General features: G+C 41.9%; 1 protein-coding gene across 2 annotated transcripts in view; it reads left to right on the forward strand.

The window, feature by feature from the left end:
• The first annotated feature begins 1,178 nt into the window (after window positions 1-1,178).
• MANBA (mannosidase beta) overlaps window positions 1,179-19,998 on the forward strand; it is a 57,219-nt gene continuing 38,399 nt past the window's right edge. The window contains exons 1-4 of one of the 2 annotated variants that reach the window (XM_075709915.1): window positions 1,179-1,827; window positions 4,881-4,977; window positions 18,688-18,782; window positions 19,275-19,380. In XM_075709915.1, coding sequence (XP_075566030.1) covers window positions 1,787-1,827; window positions 4,881-4,977; window positions 18,688-18,782; window positions 19,275-19,380 — 339 coding nt within the window. In that variant the 5' untranslated portion in view covers window positions 1,179-1,786. Of the gene's footprint in view, window positions 1,828-4,880; window positions 4,978-9,095; window positions 9,372-18,687; window positions 18,783-19,274; window positions 19,381-19,998 lie in introns of those variants that run through there. The other variant, XM_075709914.1, reaches the window with a different exon arrangement.

Consider the following 19,998-nt stretch of genomic DNA (forward strand, 5'->3'; position numbering starts at 1 on the left):
CCTCACACAATCACAAGCAATTGAATTAGAGCAGAGGTAGGTAGGTGGCTGTTACTTAATTTAGCTAGGCTTTTTTTCCACTCCATATGTGCTGCACTTCACACTCAGAATTACTGTTGCAGTGCAAAAGATGTGAAGTTTCATAGCCTTAACGTTTTATTTATAAATTGAGAAAGAAGTAAAAATGCATTCTGTTTGGATTAACCATAAATGATATGAGAAAACTCAAGATTTAAGAAAACGCAAGTAACCCTGAAGCATATTTTTGCATGTAATATTCTTTCCAATACTGATACGACCAATGTAGAAAAATATTCCAACTTTTCAGAACAAAAACATGAAAAGACGGGTTTGTGGAAAGCCATTGACCAGTTACCTTGAAACTTTTGGATGTAAAACTATTTCCTTGAAATGGCTTTCATTTTTTTTTTTTTTTTTTTAACGTGGCTGATGTGGCATCTTACTGGTCGCACATGCATTATGCTGTGCTTTATGGGAAAAAATGAAAAAGAGGAAGATGAAAAGAGAAGTTGCCGTTTGCTGCTTAACTGAAGCTGGAACATCTCTGGTTCACAGGGCAGGAGACCCAATACAGAAATAAGCTGTAGTTGACCAATCAGCCCTCCTAACCTTGTTTTCCTTCCCACAGCCCCACCCTGCAATGTTTGTCTCCACCCTTTAGACACCTGAACTTTTTTTTGCCCTTTTCTTGCACATACACCTGCCCTGCTAGATAGGGCTTCTTTTTGCTGCCTTCCCTGATCTGATGGGGAATCTCTTTCATGTAACTTAGGCAGCGCCTGGGGACTCTGAGTGCTTCTGAATTATGAACCGGTATTTTATGCAATCGGTAGAGCAAGTAAGGCCTCTTGAGGTGCAAAGCATGAAGAAAGGGGGAAGGGGTAACTTAGAAAAGGATCTTTTTACTCTCTTAACTGCTGCAGTGGTTCTAGTTGGGAGGAGAGCTTGTAAAAATACCAGAAAAGAAACGGGCTAAGAAACTTGTAAGTTTTTGGGTTAGATGAGTATAGGTGAAACAAATGCCATGTATTAGGATTAGGAATCTAGAGCGCAGATATGCGGGGACAAAGAGTGAAGGGGAAGAGCTCAATGTTGTCAGTCTCACTGAATCTTTAAAGAGAAGTTGCCATGTAGCATATGCTGACACATACCTCATGAATAATTTAGGGTGTGGACAATGGAGAGGGCAGCCAGCTGCACCTTCTGAGCCAGCTGCAGCTAACTGATAAGCTCTTCTAGAAGAGTTGTGCTAGGAGGAAGTAGCAGTAATCATAGTTTGTGGTTACAAAATTGTGGGTCATTGCTGGGAAGCTGGAAGGATAAACAGCGGATCAGGATCCTCGGTATTAAGAGGACACAACAAAACAGAAGAGGTCTTGAAAAATCTCCAAGTTCAGATTGCCACCAAGATGTTCACTAAACAATGAGTGACTCTTTCCACTCATGCAGTGGCTTTCTCACGTCAGCGTTAAGCCGTCCGCTGTTAACTGTCAAAGCAGGAGATGGCAGAAGGAAGCTCAGTTGTACCCTTCTGTCCTCCAGGTTCATGGCTGTGACCAAGTCACAAGTGAATATTGAGGAAAAACTGTTATTTGTCAACTTGCTAGGCATATCGAACCACTTTGTTAGACTAAAGTGCCTTTTTTTTTTTTTTTTTTAATAGTTTTAAATGTCTTTTTGGTGTGATTGAAATTCCTCAGGGCATAGTTCAGGCCTTTAAAACTATTTGTCGATATGACTGCTGCTGATAAACTGTATTCAAAAAATGCTGAGAGTGAGTCAATATAATAAAACCTTTATTGACAGGTAAGTTTTCAAGATGTTTTTGTTTCTTAAACCTTGTAAGTGCTTAATAACTTTGGAGTCATGTTTCCTGTGGTGAAGCCCTTTTAACCAGCAAGCCATACCTTTGGGAATGATTGTTTGCTGAATGATGTTTATTTTGTTCTATGTAAAAAGTACCAAAAACTTAAGTGGCTGTTCACTCTTTAACTCACTATAATTAAAACTTTAAATACCTTCAGAATATCGCGGCACTTCTGTGAAATATTCTATAGACATCAAAATGCATGCTGAATATTTATATACAAAGGGTTAATTGAAATTACAGCGTAGCTTTCCTCCTTTCAGTAGATCTATACCAGTTTAGACTAGCTAAAGGTCTTTGCACTTGCTGAAACCGTCTTGGAGGATTCCAGGCAGTGATCCCTTGTGTTTCGTAGATCCTTTCTTATGGGCTGCTGTTGCCTTTGTGCCTATCTGCAGTCCTAGTGGTGAGGAAACAGAGCTCTTCCATGGAACTGTGATGCTTGTAGCAGCTATCAAAGATATAAGCGATAATTTGAGCACCAGATTATTTGGATCCACTGGGCTGAGAATTTAGCTGTAAACAAGATGAGTGTGAGTAGCGTCTTAATGTAGCCACTCCCTGAAGAGCTTGGGGCCCTTCTTTCACCACGGACAGAGCTGAAGAAGAGACAAGGTTCTTCTCAGATTCCTAAGGCTCTTTATTATGTTTCTAGCCATAAAACTACTGCCTGCCTTCCCTGCTTCCAGTGCAAGTATCAAAATACTAAAATTCTGACTAGTACCAAAACAAGAAATTTGTAGTCAGACAGTATGAGAGTGCGACAGGACAGGAGGAAATGGAATGAAGCTGTGTCAGGAGTTCAGACTGGACATTAGGAAAAGGTTCTTCACAGAGAAGGTGGTCAGTCACTGGAACAGGCTCCCCGGGAGCCTGTCAGAGTTCAAGGAGCGTCTGGACGACCCTCTTAGTCATGTGGTTTAGTTTTAGTCCTGCGAGGAGCAGGGAGTTGGACTTGATGATCCTTTCCAACTTGAAATAGTCTGTGATCCTTTTAGTACTCCTTATTCTCTTTGTTTGCTGCAGTGGTCTCCTTTTTGTTACAATGAGAATCGAACATGTAACACTTTTTTTACAGATGGGTATATATCAAGTAGTATTTTTAGTGCTGTTTATGTACTAAGTCATTTGGAAAAAAAAAAAAAATAGAGCCCATATTGAAGTATGTCTGCTTGATGAACGTGCATGAGTCAATTTCTGTAACTCTTACTCCTGAGATGTTTGTACCAGTGCTGTGAGCGATGTGGCATGTAGTGTCCAGGACTGCGTGAGGATGTAGTTCCATTACGTAAGGGGTTTCCACTGGAATCATTCAGACAAGCGAAGATTTTTTTGGTATGTAGGCAGCCTCTGGGCTTACGCTGTTGCGTAAGCGGGGGCTTCATCGATTAAGAATTCTGGCAATTCTTGTAGGTGCTGAAATAATCATTAATCTTTCAAGAGGGGGGAAAAAAAGTCTCTTGAGTACCCACAGTTGTCAGTAAAGTTATTTTGAATACTCCCTGGTGCTTGCCTTAGGGTCTCCACTTTTGCAGAAATGAATGGACGGGGTTTGTCCTAGTGCTGAAGCCAGGTGCATTACCCCCACTAAAGGTTTGAGAAACAGAGGTCCTGACCTGCCCCAGTGGTTTGTCTAGAGTGACGGAGCTAGAAAAAGAAATGCAGCTCCCAGCTGTTTTGGCAACTCCAAATCCATTTAAGTTTACTCACCCAATTTTATCAGCTATAAATTTTTGTTGACATTCTCATACTCGCACAGAAAACGTTCATTAAAACAGTAGGCTGGATATATGTTTCATATTTAGTGTAATCTGTTTGGTATGTCCTGCACTCAGCTGGCAAAATGCCAAGAGAAGCACACAGCATTAGTGAGACTCAGTAAAGCCTTTCAAACCTCCGTCATGGGAGAAACAATTTGTTACCTGTGATACCCATGTTTTGAGGGATTTAATTTTAGGCGTTTAGGGATGAGTCATATATTATTGTATTGTGGTCACAGACGACGGTCTAGTTTTAGACTTCTAAGAAAGGCTAAGCAAACTTTTTTGTAATGTCCCCATATGTGCTACTGAGTTCTGTAAGAGCCAGAGAATCAGTTTTGATTCTAGGTATGTTTTAAGTAAGTTTTATTGAGAGTTCATGGGGAACTTGGACAGCACCATACCTAGTCTTAAGACAGTGACTTTGCTGCTCATGAGACAAAGGGTAAATGACAATGGTCAGTGTTACATAATCTTATAAATAGATTAGGATTGTTTAAAAATTGTTTATAAATTGAAGAGAATAAAAGCTATGGGAATTCCACCTTCTAAAGAACTTGTCTTCAGAAATCTTCAGAAATCATGCTGGCTTTTAAGATCCTTAACACTTTTTATGTCTGTGCTATGGAAGGCGGTGACCTGAAACCTAAATCCTGTGGTTTGAGTCCATCTCAAAACAAGATGTTGTGTAGAGGTCTAAGTACAGGCTTTTGCCCTGGCATATCTGATGAAGTTTAAGGGTATACTCAAGGTATCGCCTGCCTTTCTGCTATAGCAATGTTAAAATTATCCTTACCTATTTTTTGCTTTTTCCCCTCCATATAGCATTTGCCTGGAGCAGTAGCTTCCCTTCCACATACTTAATTACATGTGATTGTTAGTGTTCAGTAATTTTATTTCCTAAGGAAATCCCCTTGTAAGACCTACAGACTTTACAGTAATTATGAAAGAAACTTTAGGCCTACTACTTGGATTGTCATTTTGTATTTTGCTCACGATAACCTAGTACAACGTTCTTTTCTAGTGATGTATTAATAGTGTCATCTTCTAAAAGCAATGTTAATTTATTTCCTCATTTTATTTTTAACACCCTTTTTGGATGGAATTCAAGATAAATACAGAATAATGCCTGAAATGTGTTCTTTCTGTCTGTCCTTTACAAATCCGTAGCTGGAGGGCTCCCTGCACCATATTGCCTTTACACCAGGCCAGAGAGTAACTATTTTGCATAGCAGTTCTATGTTTTGCAGAAGCAGTCATGAAACAGAGGACCGGCATTATGTTGAGGAGCTGTGGGGCTTTCATGCAGATGTGCTGTACTGTCTGAAGGTATTTACAGTCATGCAAACACCAGTCCAGTTTTACACCAGTATTTATCCAACATGTCTGCACTGATATGGCTGCATCTGTGCAAAACTCCCAAAAGTAGAAGATCCTTTAGTTGTTTTGCATCTTTGACAAATGGTCTGTGGTGGTGGTATCCGCAGTGATGTACTGTTACCAAAAGAGACAGCAAGCCCCAATGTAGACTGGTGTGAACACAAGTCCTGTTTTGCTTCAGAGGTGGTAACCTTCAGCAGAAGAATGGTGCAGGGTGGACAGGTGGGGGCAGTAATATCTTAAAGTACTGCAGACAAATCTGTGAGAACCTGTTTGTTTAAAACCTTTGCATGAACTCATTGAACGTGAATTTGAAAGAGAAAACAGCAGCAGCCTGTCGTGATGATAGAGATTGCATAGCAATTGGAAACAAAAGACTTCTGAATTAACACGGCAGAATTTGGGCAGCTTCAATGGAACTACTCTGAATTTATTCTAATAGAGCCAAAGGCATGGTTTTGCCTTCAGCTTTTTGTTTTAGTTGATAAAGAATAACTGCTTGCAGTATCGTAAAGTAAGAATTGTAGTAACCTCCTAAATTTGCGGCATTTCAGAAAGAAATTGAATATGGTACACAGTAGAATAAAGCCACACAAAAGATCTTGCTTTGTGTCTTAAGATTTTAAAAGATGAAACCACAGCCTTTAAGACTCTAGTATCTTTAAACAGTAAAAATGTAATTTGTTTAAAAATACCCTCAAACAAAAAACAAACCCTAAAACTGGTACATGAAAATGAGACATGATTTAACTTAATTATAAGCCTTGAACAAGGAAACAGCATGTTCTCAGAATACTTAATTACAGCATTGTTTTTAGGTTGAGGGGGGTTTTGTTGTGTGTGTTGCTCCTGTCAGTGTTCGGCAGAGGCAAAGAAATAAAAGGCAAAGAAAACACGGAAGTACAGTAAACATCTTGAAATGCAGTTTCCTTCTTACTGGGAAGCTACCACATGACTTGCTGAAAAAGATTTATAAAAAAAAAAAAAGCTTGCAGTTGTTCTTTGGTAGCATTAAAACTTAATTCTCTGTAATCAATCTGCTTCTTGAGAACTAATATCCTACAAGATCTCTCAAGCAGCACTACAGTGTTTAAATGCTTTTAGTGTTGTATGAGTGAATTTAAGGAAAATACACTGACTTGTTTGATTGTCCTGAAAGCATTACTCTTGACAGATGAGGGCAGAAACAGAACAAGGCTTTCTACTATTAGTGTACAATGATTTTATAGTCTGAACTTTTAAAGGTGAGAAGATACTGATTTTGACTGAATTCTACAACATGCAAAGCCAGTTGGGGTAACTCAATCTTCTACGATGATAGTCTTTTTTGCCAATCTCACAAAAAGATGGCTGGGACTTGAACTGAAATGGGACCTGCATTTCAGTTAGTCAATATATTGAATGTGGGTTACTCAGTCTTAAAAATACACATACAGTAAGTGCTCCCACAGCTGAATTTCTGCACAGACTTCTGCTGCCAAACAGTATGGGTCCCAGCCATCCCTTTTTGAAGTTGGTAGCAGAGATTTTTTCAGAGTGACAAAAAAGATCAGCTACTCTTTCTCTCCTTGGACCGGTATTTCTCAGAACTGTGCCCCGCTGTGCTCTCACGGGTGAAAAAAAAATAATCTGTGGTTATATTGTATACTTTTTCTTTATATGGTAGATGAATGGAAGGACTGGCATTTTTATGTTAGATTGAAACGAAGGGTTGTCAGCTGAAAAGGATTTGGATCAATAATATAAAGGCATATTGACCATGTTCAGTAATATTTTAAAGACATATCTAAGGTGGATTCTTACAGTGTGCTGAGTTTAGGGGTGTGAAAGCCAGGAGCTAAAACAAAACTCTGGTATCCCTGTTCTTGTCTGCGGTTCATTCTTGCACTCTGTGCTGCATACCAGGAGCAGCAGCATGTTTTTGTGGCAGTCACACTTTATTCTTACATGATTTGGTGTATGAATTGTATCTACGTTGTCAAAGTAATTAACTCTTTAGCATCCCGAGGTGCTTTATGTATTCTTTCCTCCTCTAATGTTACAGTCTATTTCTAGACAATAAGAAAACATAAGGACAGAAATGGAAAAACTGAATAAAGTCCTGCAGTTAATTGGGGTTTCTTTGGATACTATTGGTTGGTTGCATTTCCATGCAGAAATCACGGGTATGCACCTATATGCAGTTAGTAGTTTGCTTTCTTTGTATGCACAGTGACCTTCTGTTAAAAGAAGAAGAATTTTATAGTAACTGGAAGGTAAATGAACACTACTGGTAGCATTTCTTTAAAGCAATTTGCAAGATTTTCTGGTTTTTAAGCATATTTCATCTTCTCACTTAAGTGTATTCTGAGACAGCAAATCACCTGCCTGACCAAGATTCTGACCTGGTTCATAAATTAAGTGAAAATTACACAAATCCAAGTGGAACATTCATTTAATCAACTATGCTTTTTAAGAATAAACAACAAAAAAAAACCCCTACCACCAAAAAAAGCCCAAAGCCCAAACCCCACCCCAAAATGCTACAAACCATAAGCTAAGGTCATGGAGTGGCTGCTGAAATGAGCATTTTCGATTTCATGTTGAGCTGTGTGAGGGAGCAAAGTCATTCATATCCGAAGAAAAGTAAACCAACTGCTTTCTAATCTGCTCACAGCTGAGCAGGCATACAGGGATTCTAGTCTTGAAAGTTCTTGGATACTCTTCTGTTTTGTGCTGTCGCAACCTTTGGAAGGTGTGTGGGCTAGTCACTCGTGCAATTGCGAGAGTCTCCGAAGTCTGAGCACTTTTCTATATTGTGAAATGAGATTCAACGGATTGCACAGCCGCTTTCCACCTGCTGTACAGCTTCAGCTGGAGGGACAGCCAGCCAAAGTGCAACCATGCCATGGTGTGAAACATCTCCAATTCATGGAGGTGACCTAGGCTCCTCTGCACCAGGGTTCAGTGGAAAGAGAGCATGAAGTAGGCTGGTTGGCTACCCCTGAAAGAGTAGCTGAGGCCACTGATGGCCTTTTGCTCCTTCCACTGAGCCATTTAAGAACTTGTTGCTTTAATTCTAGGTTTTGGGCTGTGAATGAAGAGATTAAGCTAGCAAGGGCACACAGGAAAGCTACGGTGTGGTTTGGAAAGCATCCTTCGGGTTGTTTCTTTGGACCTGACCTTTCTGCTCCTTTGTGGATGAACATACTAAATTTTTATAAACAAAATCCACAGCAACAGTGCTAGCACTGCTTTAAGAGAACCCAGAGTACTTTTTTTTTTTTTTTTTTTAATGAAATGTTAATGATGTTTGTTCCGGTTTTACACACCTCTGTAATTTTATGGGAAAAAGGAGGTGGAACTCTGAGGTCATATAAAATCTCATGACTTGAGGGAGCCAATACTGAAAGTACCTGGTGCAGTGTTGTCACAGCTCTTCCTCGTTCCTCCCACTGCACTGTGCTTTTCTAGACCTCTCAGTAAACTTGCTGCATCTGATAGATTCGTAACCTTATATCGCTGCTATTATCAATGTTCCACTGTGCCGCCTCTTGAAGAAAAAAAAAACCACTTTTTTTTTTTTTTTTTTTCTTTCTTTCTTTTGCTGTTAATGTGTATGCCCTGCTCGGCAAGCCTTTCCACCCTCACCTGGTGCCGGCTTGCTCGAAGAGCCGCTTGGCCAGGGGGGGTTGTGCCGCTGCCCGTCACCGCTTCAGCCGGGGAGGGGGCGGGAAAGCGGCGGCGGCGGCCTCGCTGCCCGTCAGGGGCGTCCACGGCGGGGCTGCGCCCGGCCGCCAGCGGCGGGGGGACGCCGCTCTCCAGCTGACTGGAAATCCTCCGGGGAGCCGCGCTGGCCCTGCCTCAGCAGCGCCGTCGTTCCTTCCCCCCGCTGCGGCGGGGCCGCTGAGCGGCCTCCCGGCCCCGAGCAGCCGTTAACGGGCGGCGCGAGGAGGCGGCGGCCGCTAACGGCGCGGAGCGCCGCCCCAGCCCCCTGAGGGCGTGGCCGGGTCGCCGGCGGCCGAAGGGACCGGTTCCCCCCCCCAACCCCGTCCGTCCGTCGTCCCGCAGCAGCGTCTCCGCGGGCCATGGCGGTGAGGCGGCCGCGCCGCGGGGCCCCCGCCGCACCCGGGCCGCCCGCTCGCTCCTCCCGGGCGGGCGCCGCCGCGGCCCGAGCTGCCCCGCCGCTGCTGTTGCTGCTGCTGGCGGCTGCGGGCCGGGCCGGCGCCTCGGCCGCGGGCGGCCCGGAGGTGCACAGCCTGCGCGGGAGCTGGCGGCTGGGCAACGGGAACGGCTCGGTGGTGCTCCGAGGGGAGGTGCCGGGCTGCGTGCACACCGCCCTGCACCGCCGAGGCCTCATCCAGGTACGGTAGGCAGCCGCGCCGGCACACCTCGGCCGGCCCTCCCTCCCCGCCCTTGGCGGCGCCCCGGCGGTGGGACCGTGTCCGGCCGTGCCTGGGGCGCGGTGGGGGGAGCCGGGCAGGCCGCTGCGCTCTGGTGGCGCCCGAGGAGAGGCCTCGCTCCCGCCGCGCCGCCCCGAAGCGGGCAGCCTGCCACAAAGGAGAAAAACCCAGCCCCCCGCGTCAGGTCTCCAGAAGCATGGTTAGAGGCAACCTCCTCACCCCCCAAAACACTGCTCTGTCCCGGGAGCCGCCTCAGGCGCCGCAGGTGTTGCTAGCGTTGCCGGTGCGGCAGCCAGCCTTTGTTTCCTTAGCCCCTCGAGTGCCAAAGGGTTTGGTGGCTGCAGTATCCTCAGGTGGGTAACTGGAGGTTATCCACTGCAGAGCGGTCCCAAATTGGGCCAGGGATACAAATGCAAACCCCTGCTCTGCAGCGTGTGAGGTTCTGTGGTTTTGCCACGGAACCAAGGTGCTGACACCAGATACCTGCGATATCATCGCAGCATGTAAGTCATGTTTACCTACAATATTACCTCAAAAGAATGAAAAGCTAAACCCGCTCTGTTGAAGTTTGGCTTGTTGATGCAAGAAGTCTAGGGATTTCAGTGCATTAAAAATCCCTTTTAACACTTGCAGAGCGGATCATGTTGAGATTGTATACTCCCGTGCTGCCTAAGGGAAGTATATTCTGAAACATGAGTATAAACCTGTTCCATTGAAAAAACTAGTTCCTGCCTTAACACTTTTAAGAAGCTTTGCTGCTGCTGTTTACTATTACCTCTTTTAGTTTTTAGATTTATGAAAACTCAGCAGCCACTTTCTGGGACAAATGGTCAAAACTGTAGTTGCAGATTGGTAGCAAAGTACCCTGATACCAGCATTAGCTGCTTCTCACTCAGACCTGGCAAGAAACATGGCACTAACTGGGTCATTGTTAAAATAAGATGCCTTTTAAAAAGGAAATGTGTGGAGTGTGAAATGTGTACCTGGAACAAGGAAAAAAAAAATATAGTGAAGTTAACAAAATCATCTATAAAACTGATAAATGCACTTCTGTACTAGAAAACGTGAAGTACTGTCTTATGTTGTCTGAGTATATCAGACGTATCTACATACTGTATTTATTGTGGGCCCAGTGTTGCATTTCTTGTACAGGATTTATTTTAAAAATACATTCTGGATGCATGTATTTTTATATGTTCTTTAATTTTTTTTCTTCGGATTATTTTCCAGCTCTGCTCTGACTAAAGTTAGAGAGGTGTAAGGAGAAAGTGATGATACTTTGGGCAGGATAATTTTAGCATTATTCTGTGTTAGCATAGGTTGGGAATCCCGGTACTAATAACAGATGCCAAAGAGTGTCATTGCCAGACAAAAGAAATAGTCAACATTGGAAAAGTAAATACACTAAGGAGGGATAAGCTGAGCCATGATAGTCTGTTGTTTCAACATCTGTGTGCTAAGTGGCATGGCATTTTGAACATATACAACTAAGGTTTTAAAGTGGCTTTTCTAAAGTTTTAAAAAGTGCAGTGGGCAGGTAGACTATATATGGAGGATCATCGAAGAGAACTGCGCCAGTTTCTCCCATGCAAAAGCGCGTAAGATAAACTGAACGTCTCAGATGTTTGGCTGTACTGGGAAGTGTTGCTATAAGCAGTGTGAATAATCATTCAGGAGAAACTGTGACCAATGCACTGACTCATGCATGCAAGATAATGACGTAATGAAAGACTCACATTTAACTACTCATATTAAGTACTCTTACAAAGTGAGGAAATGCGATTGCTAATTTAGCTGCATTGCTGTGAACTGACTTGTACTTTTAGTCATTTTAAGCAGCAGTATGATACTTGGACATGAGGCTGCGATCATGAACTCTCCTGTGCCTGGACAGAATCCCAAGTCTCCACAGAGGCGTGAAAGCTTAGTCAGCCTGCTGGCCAGCAGCATGGGTCTTGGTAATAGGTAGATGGGTGCTTGGCTAATTAAATCGATGATGGTTGGTTGTGGACATTTAGAACATGTTTACGTGAATACAAGTATGAGCTTGCTCCAGACACGTGCTGACATGGCCGGGTATGAACCCGCAGTAGTCTGGAAACTGTTGCTAAGCTGGTGGTGTTAGAATTAGTATGCTCTGTCGAGGAGCTGAGTTAACCGAAATACTTCGCTAGTGTGGTTGCTTGACCTCTGGACTGGACCCGCCTGGTGTTTGGCTAGTTCCAAGCTCAGAATGAGCTAGCTTGTTTCCAAGTGCAGGTCTGTACAGGTAACTTAAAGTCAATTTAAACCTGTTCTTACTCAGTTTAGCAAAGACCAGCTTACAGAAAGAAGCATTCACACAAATATTTGCGCCAGGATAACTAAATTGTTTTAAAATCACATTTTTGTTTAAAAGATAGAATGGAGAGCATACCAAAATATGGGAGCAGCCTTAGCAGATTTCAGATCTATCACAGATAGTGTTAAATGTAATCAATCCCTGCCACCATAGTTGTAGCATTCTGCAAAGCAGCAAACCTGGGTTGTTTGGAGGGAGTCAGTGACATAATTCGCCATTGCAAAGCGTGGCTTCATGCTGCAAAGTGTGGCTCAGCTGTTTGTCCTGAGGTTTCTTCACTGCGGTGAAAATGCTTATGACCAAATGTTTTCAAATGCAGCTGGCTAAAATCATATTCCTATATTCTTATTTATACAAAAGCATGTACACAGCCTGAATTTTAGAGGCATAGAGCACTGGTTGCTCCGTTTCTTCAGTGCTCATTATCTCTGGAAGTAAGGCCTTTTTGGGGTTGTGTGAAGTGTAGAACTAGGAGTTTTATTATAGTTGCCTAAATACCAAAGCTTTGGTCTTGAGTATTTTTTTCATTTGCTCCTTTTGCTCTTTGCCGTGGAGCGTAGGATTTTTATTCATCCTACTGAGAATGTCACTAGACCAGCAATCCAAAAGCTTACTGCTTGTAATCAAAAGCAAAGATTGATCTGAAAAGCTGTACCAGGAAATAGGAGAACAAAGCTAGTGGGAACTAAATTATTCCGTATAGCAAGACCCGTATGTTCAGTGACCTAGTGAAATCTATGCGCTGGTTTTCTGTCTGATTTGCAAACGGCAAATAGCACTGCATCCTTTGCTTCTGTATCCTTGGAATTTGTCATGGGTTAGCACCCAAAACAGAAATGTAAACCAAAATTTGGGAGGGCCTACTCCAACAGTGTAGCTTAGTGGGCATCTCACAAATGAAGGGGAGGAGGGCAGCAAGAATAAGCTGCTGGATATTAAGCCTGCAAAATGTGGCTTAGGTTGCAAGAGTAGGCTGCAAGCAAGTTATTTATCAGTGTGTGGTTCATTCCAAATTTAGGACGATGCACAAACTGTTTTTGCCTGGGGATGCTCTAGCTGATTGCATGTCTGTAGCCTTACTTTAATCTGCTGTGCAGGCCATACATTTGAATTGAAAGACGTATCTCTGACACCAAGGGTTCGTTACTCATCTCTCTGGATCCTCTTAGTATTCGTTCTAGAGATGTCTTTACTCTTTGGCTTATAAAATATACATTGGATGAACACATTTTTCTGAATGCACGAAATGCACGTATCTTAGAAAATGCTCTTGGGGAAGATACTTTTGGCTTTCCTGCTGAGGTATTATTTTCTTCCGTGTTCAACCAATGTAGTTCAAATACTGGATTAACCATGATAAAAGCTCTAAGGGCAGAAGATAGCATCAGCATATGTGTTCAGCTGGGTTGTTTTAGTAACATTTCGTTAGGACTCCATAAGTCTTACTACTATTTACATGGAAAATTTAAAAAAGACATGAGAAATGCACATAAACAAGGGTAATAGTCCCTTGAATAAGGTTAGTGCAAAGCTCGGCCATAAGCGCAGACCTTTTACAAACTTGCAGCGAATCTATTGCTAACCCTGCGTCTCTGGAAAAATAAGATTTGCAGAAACCTTTTTGTCTGAAGATTTAGTTTTTAGCTACTGTCAGCGTAGTATTTTCTTTCAGGCACAGTTCTGATAAGCAATATGTATCAGCAGGTAACTTGTGCATTAAATCTTTGTGCTAGCAATAGCCATCCTCTAGCATGTACTGTCCAAGTACTGCATGATGCCATTTCTGCTGGCAGGTGACTCCGATAAAATTTCAGTTCTGATGAATATGGCTATTGTAGCTGGATTTTCTCATCTGCCAGCCGTTTGCATTCATACAGAAAGGCTGTTTTGTCTTACTAGCTGTCACTTTGATTTGTAAAGAACTATTATGGGGGGTCTGCAACAGTGATGGTAATAGAGGGGCTGGATAACACTGCAGTTTCTGCCCCAGTATACAAGAAGGACACGCACTTGACACAAGCAGATTACAGTGGTCTTGGTCATACTTGGGTATTAAAATATATTAGAAGAAGCAGACACTTATGTGTCTCAAGTGGTACTTCTGCAGTTCTGTAAAGTAGTGTGTATTTTTTGTAGCTTGTTCTGCATTTGTATAAAGTATGTTGTTGCGTATTTTCTAACACTTCATCGTAACTTAGATTTTTCGGAGCAAGCCAGGTAACAGTTGTGTTGGATATCCTACGATTCTAACAAGTTATGGCATTCACTGATGAAATAGTTGAGCGTAAGGCTCCACAGAGGGATCTGGACAGGCTGGATTGATGGGCTGAGGCCAGCTGTACGACATTCAACAAGGCCAAGTGCCGGGTCCTGCACTTGGGTCACAACAGCCCTGTGCAATGCTAGAAGCTTGGGGAAGAGTGGCTGGAAAGCTGCCTGGTGGAAAAGGACCTGGGGGTGTTGGTTGACAACCGGCTGAATATGAGCCAGCAGTGTGCCCAGGTGGCCCAGAAGGCCAACAGCATCCTGGCTTGTATCAGAAGTAGCGTGGCCAGCAGGACTAGGGAAGTGATTGTCCCCCGTACTTGGCCCTGGTGAGGCTGCACCTCAAATACTGTGTCCAGTTTTGGGCCCCTCGCTACAAGAAAGAGGTGCTGGGGCGTGTCCAAAGAAGAGCCGTGAGGCTGGCGAAGGGTCTGGAGCACAGGCCTGATGAGGAGCAGCTGAAGGAAGTGGGGTTGTTTAGCCTGGAGAAGAGGAGGCTGAGGGGAGACCTTATCGCTCTCTACAACTACCTGAAAGGAGGTTGTAGTGAGGTGGGTGTTGGTCTCTTCTCCCATGTAGTTAGCGATAGGACGAGAGGAAATGGGCTCAAGCTGTGCCAGGGGAGGTTTAGATTGGATATTAGGAAAAATTTCTTCACGAAAAGGGTAGTCAAGCATTGGACCAGGCTGCCCAAGGAAGTGGCTGAGTCCCCATCCCTGGTGGTATTTAAAAGACCTGTAGATGTGGTGCTTAGGGACATGGTTTAGTGGTGGATTTGGCAGTGTTAGGTTAACGGTTGGACTTGATGATCCTAAAGGTCTTTTCCAACCTAAACGATTCTATGATTCTATAAGGTGACATTCAGTTTACTGCTTTGTTAGAGTAACTACTGAAAATTAATCACTTTACGATGAACTTCCAAAACTCATATTCCAAGAATACGATCCATTTGTCGCTACTGTTAGTTCAGCTTGACTTCAAGCTGTAAATATGTGAAACTGGGCTTGCTGAAAATTGTATAAATGTCCTGACTGCTATCGCTTGTGATATCAAGGAGTGCGTGGATATAGATAAGTATCTAAACTATTTAGCTTCCAGTCTGAAGTTGGCAACAGCAAAATCATTGAACTGTAAATCATGAAACATCACTTGCAAGTTTTATTTTGGTAATCTGTTACATCAGAAAGATTTTCTTATGGTGTACATTATAAAATATCAGCAGAGTTGATTTATGAGAGAAAAGCATGCGAGACAGCTTCAAATTAGATCATAACAAAAGTAGGGTAAGGCAAAGGAATCTGGTTTTTGTTCCCTTTATTACATTTCATTTTATTACATGCTGATCTTCGACCTGGATCCAGCTGACGCTGTCTATTGTGATTCAGGTGTTTGCGCCGTGCTCCCCCGGACTCCTGGTTGCGTGCGGCCTGAAGCTGGCCCATCATGGGGCCCGGGTGTGCCTGGCACAACTCGCTCACTTGGGCTTTGAGCCTCACCTCTGATGTGTTCATGTCTCATCCATTTCCTGCCTAACAGGAGAAGCTCTTAGCTTTTCAATATCCCCTTAAAATCATTGCAAGGAGGAGCTTCCATCTAGCTGCTTGGCAGTGCCTGCATTTTAGTGCTGCCAGGGCTTTGAAGTCCTGCTGATGTCCTGTTATCCAAACTGGAAATTGCTTCTTTTTGATGCTCTGTAGCAGGGCTTTTTACCTCATCTTAGCAGGTGATTTGCTGCTTTCTCACAGCATTGAAATTGGGAGCAGAGAACAAACAGGCAGGGAGCTTGAGTGGTTGAGAATTTTTCCCCAAATTGCAGGGAGCAGGAAAATGCAAGGCTGTCATGTTTGGTGGGATCTAAAAATAGCTGTAGTTGGCTCCACCCCTCTATGATTTGCTTCCAGGAACATGTTGAGCTAATGAATGTGAAGTATATTTAATACATGTGCGGTCTATTTCCTACTGTCTTTCAAATTGTCCCAGTGCCCTTAAGAGTTTTAAAATTGTTTTTTTTTCATCCAGTTTTCTGAAATAAACCTTTCATTTTAATGTGAGCTGATTTAATGTGGGATGAAATTCTGTTTCAGATAAATCCAAACAATTTGACTTCTCTAGGTAAATCTTCCAGCACTCAAAACAGTTGCATTTAATAATGAAAAAGTCAATAATCTCACAAGTGTATTGGAGATGTCATTTTCCTTTCTTACAGGACTTTGTTGTCATGCATTTTTCCTGAACCTTGAGAACTGCCTTAAAAGCATTGCTTAAACATTGCCACATGACTGATTTTACAACAAGCGATATTTGTCATGCTTAAAATGACTAACCAGTATTAGCATTTAACAGCTTTTCTGTGTGATATATAAGCTGTTTTACTAGTTATGTAGCAATATCAGTAAGCTGTTAAGTTTTATATAAAGGTACACAGAACTAGGAGCTTCCCGTCTAAAAAGGTGGATGGCTGTGAGGAAGAAACAGTATTCGTGTGAGTCAGAAGGGGCTAATTAGCACCTTCTATGACACATATTTTAGCGTCAATGCATTTCTTGAAGTTTGAAGGAGTTAGAGTAATACAGAAGAAGAAAGCCCCTTCAGGAAAAAGGATTGGCAGTAAGCTCTGAGGAGATTTAAACGAGCAGCTCTGTTCGTAAACTGCTGTAAGAGCCCATCTGATGATGTAATTTCCGCCTCTGATGAAGCGGTCCCACATTTCTCTCTGCTGCTAGACAGCCAATTTTGTGTTCTTCAGACATCAGGTCTTTGTTCATTAACATCTCAGTATTCATGCTTTCATGGAGAAACAGTGAAGGTTTATGCAGGGTCTTGATCTTTGATGAGGCACTGATGTTGATTGTTTGACCGCTAACCAAATTGATTTTGGCTTTACAGTCTGCTGTTGATGGTGCATTTACAGCTTGCATCTTATGCCTTTTGTTGAATATTTCACACATACAAGTGGCAATGATTGGAATTTAACATGCACATTTTCCCAAGCATAGCTTAAAATAAAATAGTATATAATGTTAAAGCAAGACAGTTGTTAAAAATGTGCTTTTTAAGGACATATTGTGGGTTTTCATGGTCTCTGACATTTGATGCTTGCCTTTCGTTGTCTCAATACAGTAATCTTAAGAGTTTCTTATATGAGCCTAAATTTTGTGTTTTAATATGCATTTATTAGCCTTACATTTTGCATCTTAATAAAAGTCTGAGATATATTCCCCAAGCATTTTGAATAAAAGTAATGGTATGGATATCCTAAAATTCAGTAATTGTTCTGGTAAGCTCATGGTGACTTAACTTTTAGAGAATACACTGCATTACCAATACAGAGGTCAGTTTTACTGAGGTTATAAGACCTTTCCTTCTTGACTCTTACTCCCTTGTAGTAAGAAATTTGATTGATCAAGCAAAGCAAGTAGAGGCAAGGCAACAACTTTCCCTCTGTATAGGCTCAACGAATCATGTTTATATTGCTGTGGGACTTTAGAAGAGTTTACCCTGCTGACGACAGTCACTTAGATGTTATGATTTTGCTCTGCTATGTAAATAGGTTTGTGTTTATACTACGGAGCCTGACCCTATTAATTGTAAAACAAGTATGAGATATGAAACAGTGTTTTTCAGAAGATTTCAAATCCAGAAGTGTCATTAGTATCTATACTGACTCCTGAAATGGGGAGAAAAATTGAGCTTCAGCAAGAAGAAAAAAAAAAAAGCTGGGCAGATTTTCTTCAGTGTGAATCTGTGTATTCAGGGCAGATAGTTAGCTGTGCTGGTACTATAGAAGACTCGTATCAGAGAACCTTAATGCAGCTATGCTCTCTCTTAGCTGGGTTTGAGTCATGTAGTCCAGAAGAGATTGGTCTTTGGTTTGGGAAAGGAGTTCAGCTGCACAGCTGCAAAGAGGATTGAACTGAGCTGTCAGTCACTGACCCAGATACCTGCACTCTGAACTGTCTGACATGGGGATGTAACACTGTACCTTTCTGCTGCCTTTGTGTGAGGTGCAAGGTGGTGGGTTGTCAGGTCCACATAACTGATTCCTTCAGCCTAGGTGAGGAACGTTGTGACCCACCATAAGGTAATAAATACAGCATGAAGCCAAAAAGGTCGAGGACATAGCTGAGACAAAGTGTGCCTTTTTTCTTCCTGGGTGCTGTGACTAAAGGGAAAAGAGCATATTCAGTATAAATGCAGCATTATTCTCAAAAGTAGTCATTTAATTTTATATAACAAACCAAATTGTGTTGCTTCTCCTCCTTCTCTTTCTCCCTCCCTCTAAATATAACAATTTAATTTAGCCTTACCACATCAAGACTCATTGACAAGAAACAAGTGGAGTATTTGCAATGATTTTAAACTGTAGAGATTTGTTCACTGCTGTCCCTAGAGGCCTAAACTGCTGTTTCTTTGCCTCTTAAAATCCTATTAGTCTTACTTTCTCCTTCATTATGAGTGTGATCATGTTTCTGTTCCTCTCATTAAGTCACAAGCTGTCTGGATTTTTTTTAATTTCCAGCCCAGTCATTTCTTACATAAAATCAAATTCTGCTCCCTCTAGTTTGAGTATGAATGATTATAGCAAACAGGTTTTGACCTATATGAGTGTCCTGGTTTCGGACCAAATACTAAATAAGTCTTGTAATTTTCTTTTTGTTGGTCTGTTATTAGGATCCATACTATAGATTTAATGATGTGATATACAGATGGATCTCGCTGGATAACTGGACTTACAGCAGAACATTCAAAACTCCTTTTGACATCAGGTATGCGGTAAAGATATGTCTAAAATAGTTCTGTGCTGTCTTTCATGCAGAATTGCTAGCTAATCCATCAGCTCAAAATCTGCTTAATACTTTTGTATCTAATAAAACAAATTATGCAATAATATGCAGCTGCAAAGCTCTTGCTAAAGAACACTTCAGTAGTTGCTTTTTCCCATTTTTTATTTAATTGTTAAAAATTACTTATGAATTGCCAACTAAGGAAGGATAATACTTAGGCTAATTGGAAGCTAGTCCATCTGCTACCTGGTGGGTATGTGAACATGCTGTGTTGCAGAATTCAGCCACTTCAGCTGTCATCTTAAATTGATTATTTAGAGATACAATGTAGCCACACTAAGTCAAACATTTTTGGAGGTAGTTGAGAGGACTACTGCTAAAGATAATAGTGACATACATTTTTATATTGTCTCCTGTGTGTTATTAACTCTAGGTGTTCTAACAGTTTTATTATGCATATGTTATCTTCTGTAGAAAGTGGCAGAAAGTGAATTTGGTTTTCGAGGGAGTAGATACAGTAGCACAGATCCTGATCAACAATATGACTCTTGGGACAACAGACAACATGTTCAACAGATATGTAAGTAATGTGTTTATTTCTGAAGGTCCTTCTGTTTTTTCTTCAAAGCCCTTTTGTGCTGAGCACTTTCAGCACATTCAAGTACACAGAAAAATAGGTCCTTGGGTGCAGAAAGTGTTGACCTGAGGACTGCATGTGTAATCAGATAACTGTTAGAAAGAGAAGTGTACTTACCTTTTCAGTAGCAGCAGGGTCAGATCTAGAGGTGAATGTGCCTTGTTCTAAATGAGTGGAGCCACACAAGAGGATCAGTTCAGCTAATAATGTAAGTCTTGCTTATTGGGATCTGTCACAGCTCCAAGAAAACATAAGCCTAAGTGTGTTATATTAGCTGTAAATCTGCTTACTAATTGGTATTAGAAAGGTTTACATGCAAATACTGCAATGAAAATGCATGTTGCAAAGCCTTTGTAAGTGTTTCCATGCTTTTTTTTATATAGGGGTTTTGATTTTTAATATTGAGCTTTTGATAACATTGTCTTGCATTTTTGGGCTTAATCTATGTCAGTGTGAGAGTACTTATCATGGAATGATCTTGAGAGTGACAAAAACATTCCAACTAATTTTACAGCTTTAAAATATAAAGTCATTCTGGGTACTAGCATAAGAGACAATCCT

Source organism: Pelecanus crispus, chromosome 4 (assembly GCF_030463565.1).
Source record: "Pelecanus crispus isolate bPelCri1 chromosome 4, bPelCri1.pri, whole genome shotgun sequence".
Classification (NCBI taxonomy): domain Eukaryota; kingdom Metazoa; phylum Chordata; class Aves; order Pelecaniformes; family Pelecanidae; genus Pelecanus; species Pelecanus crispus.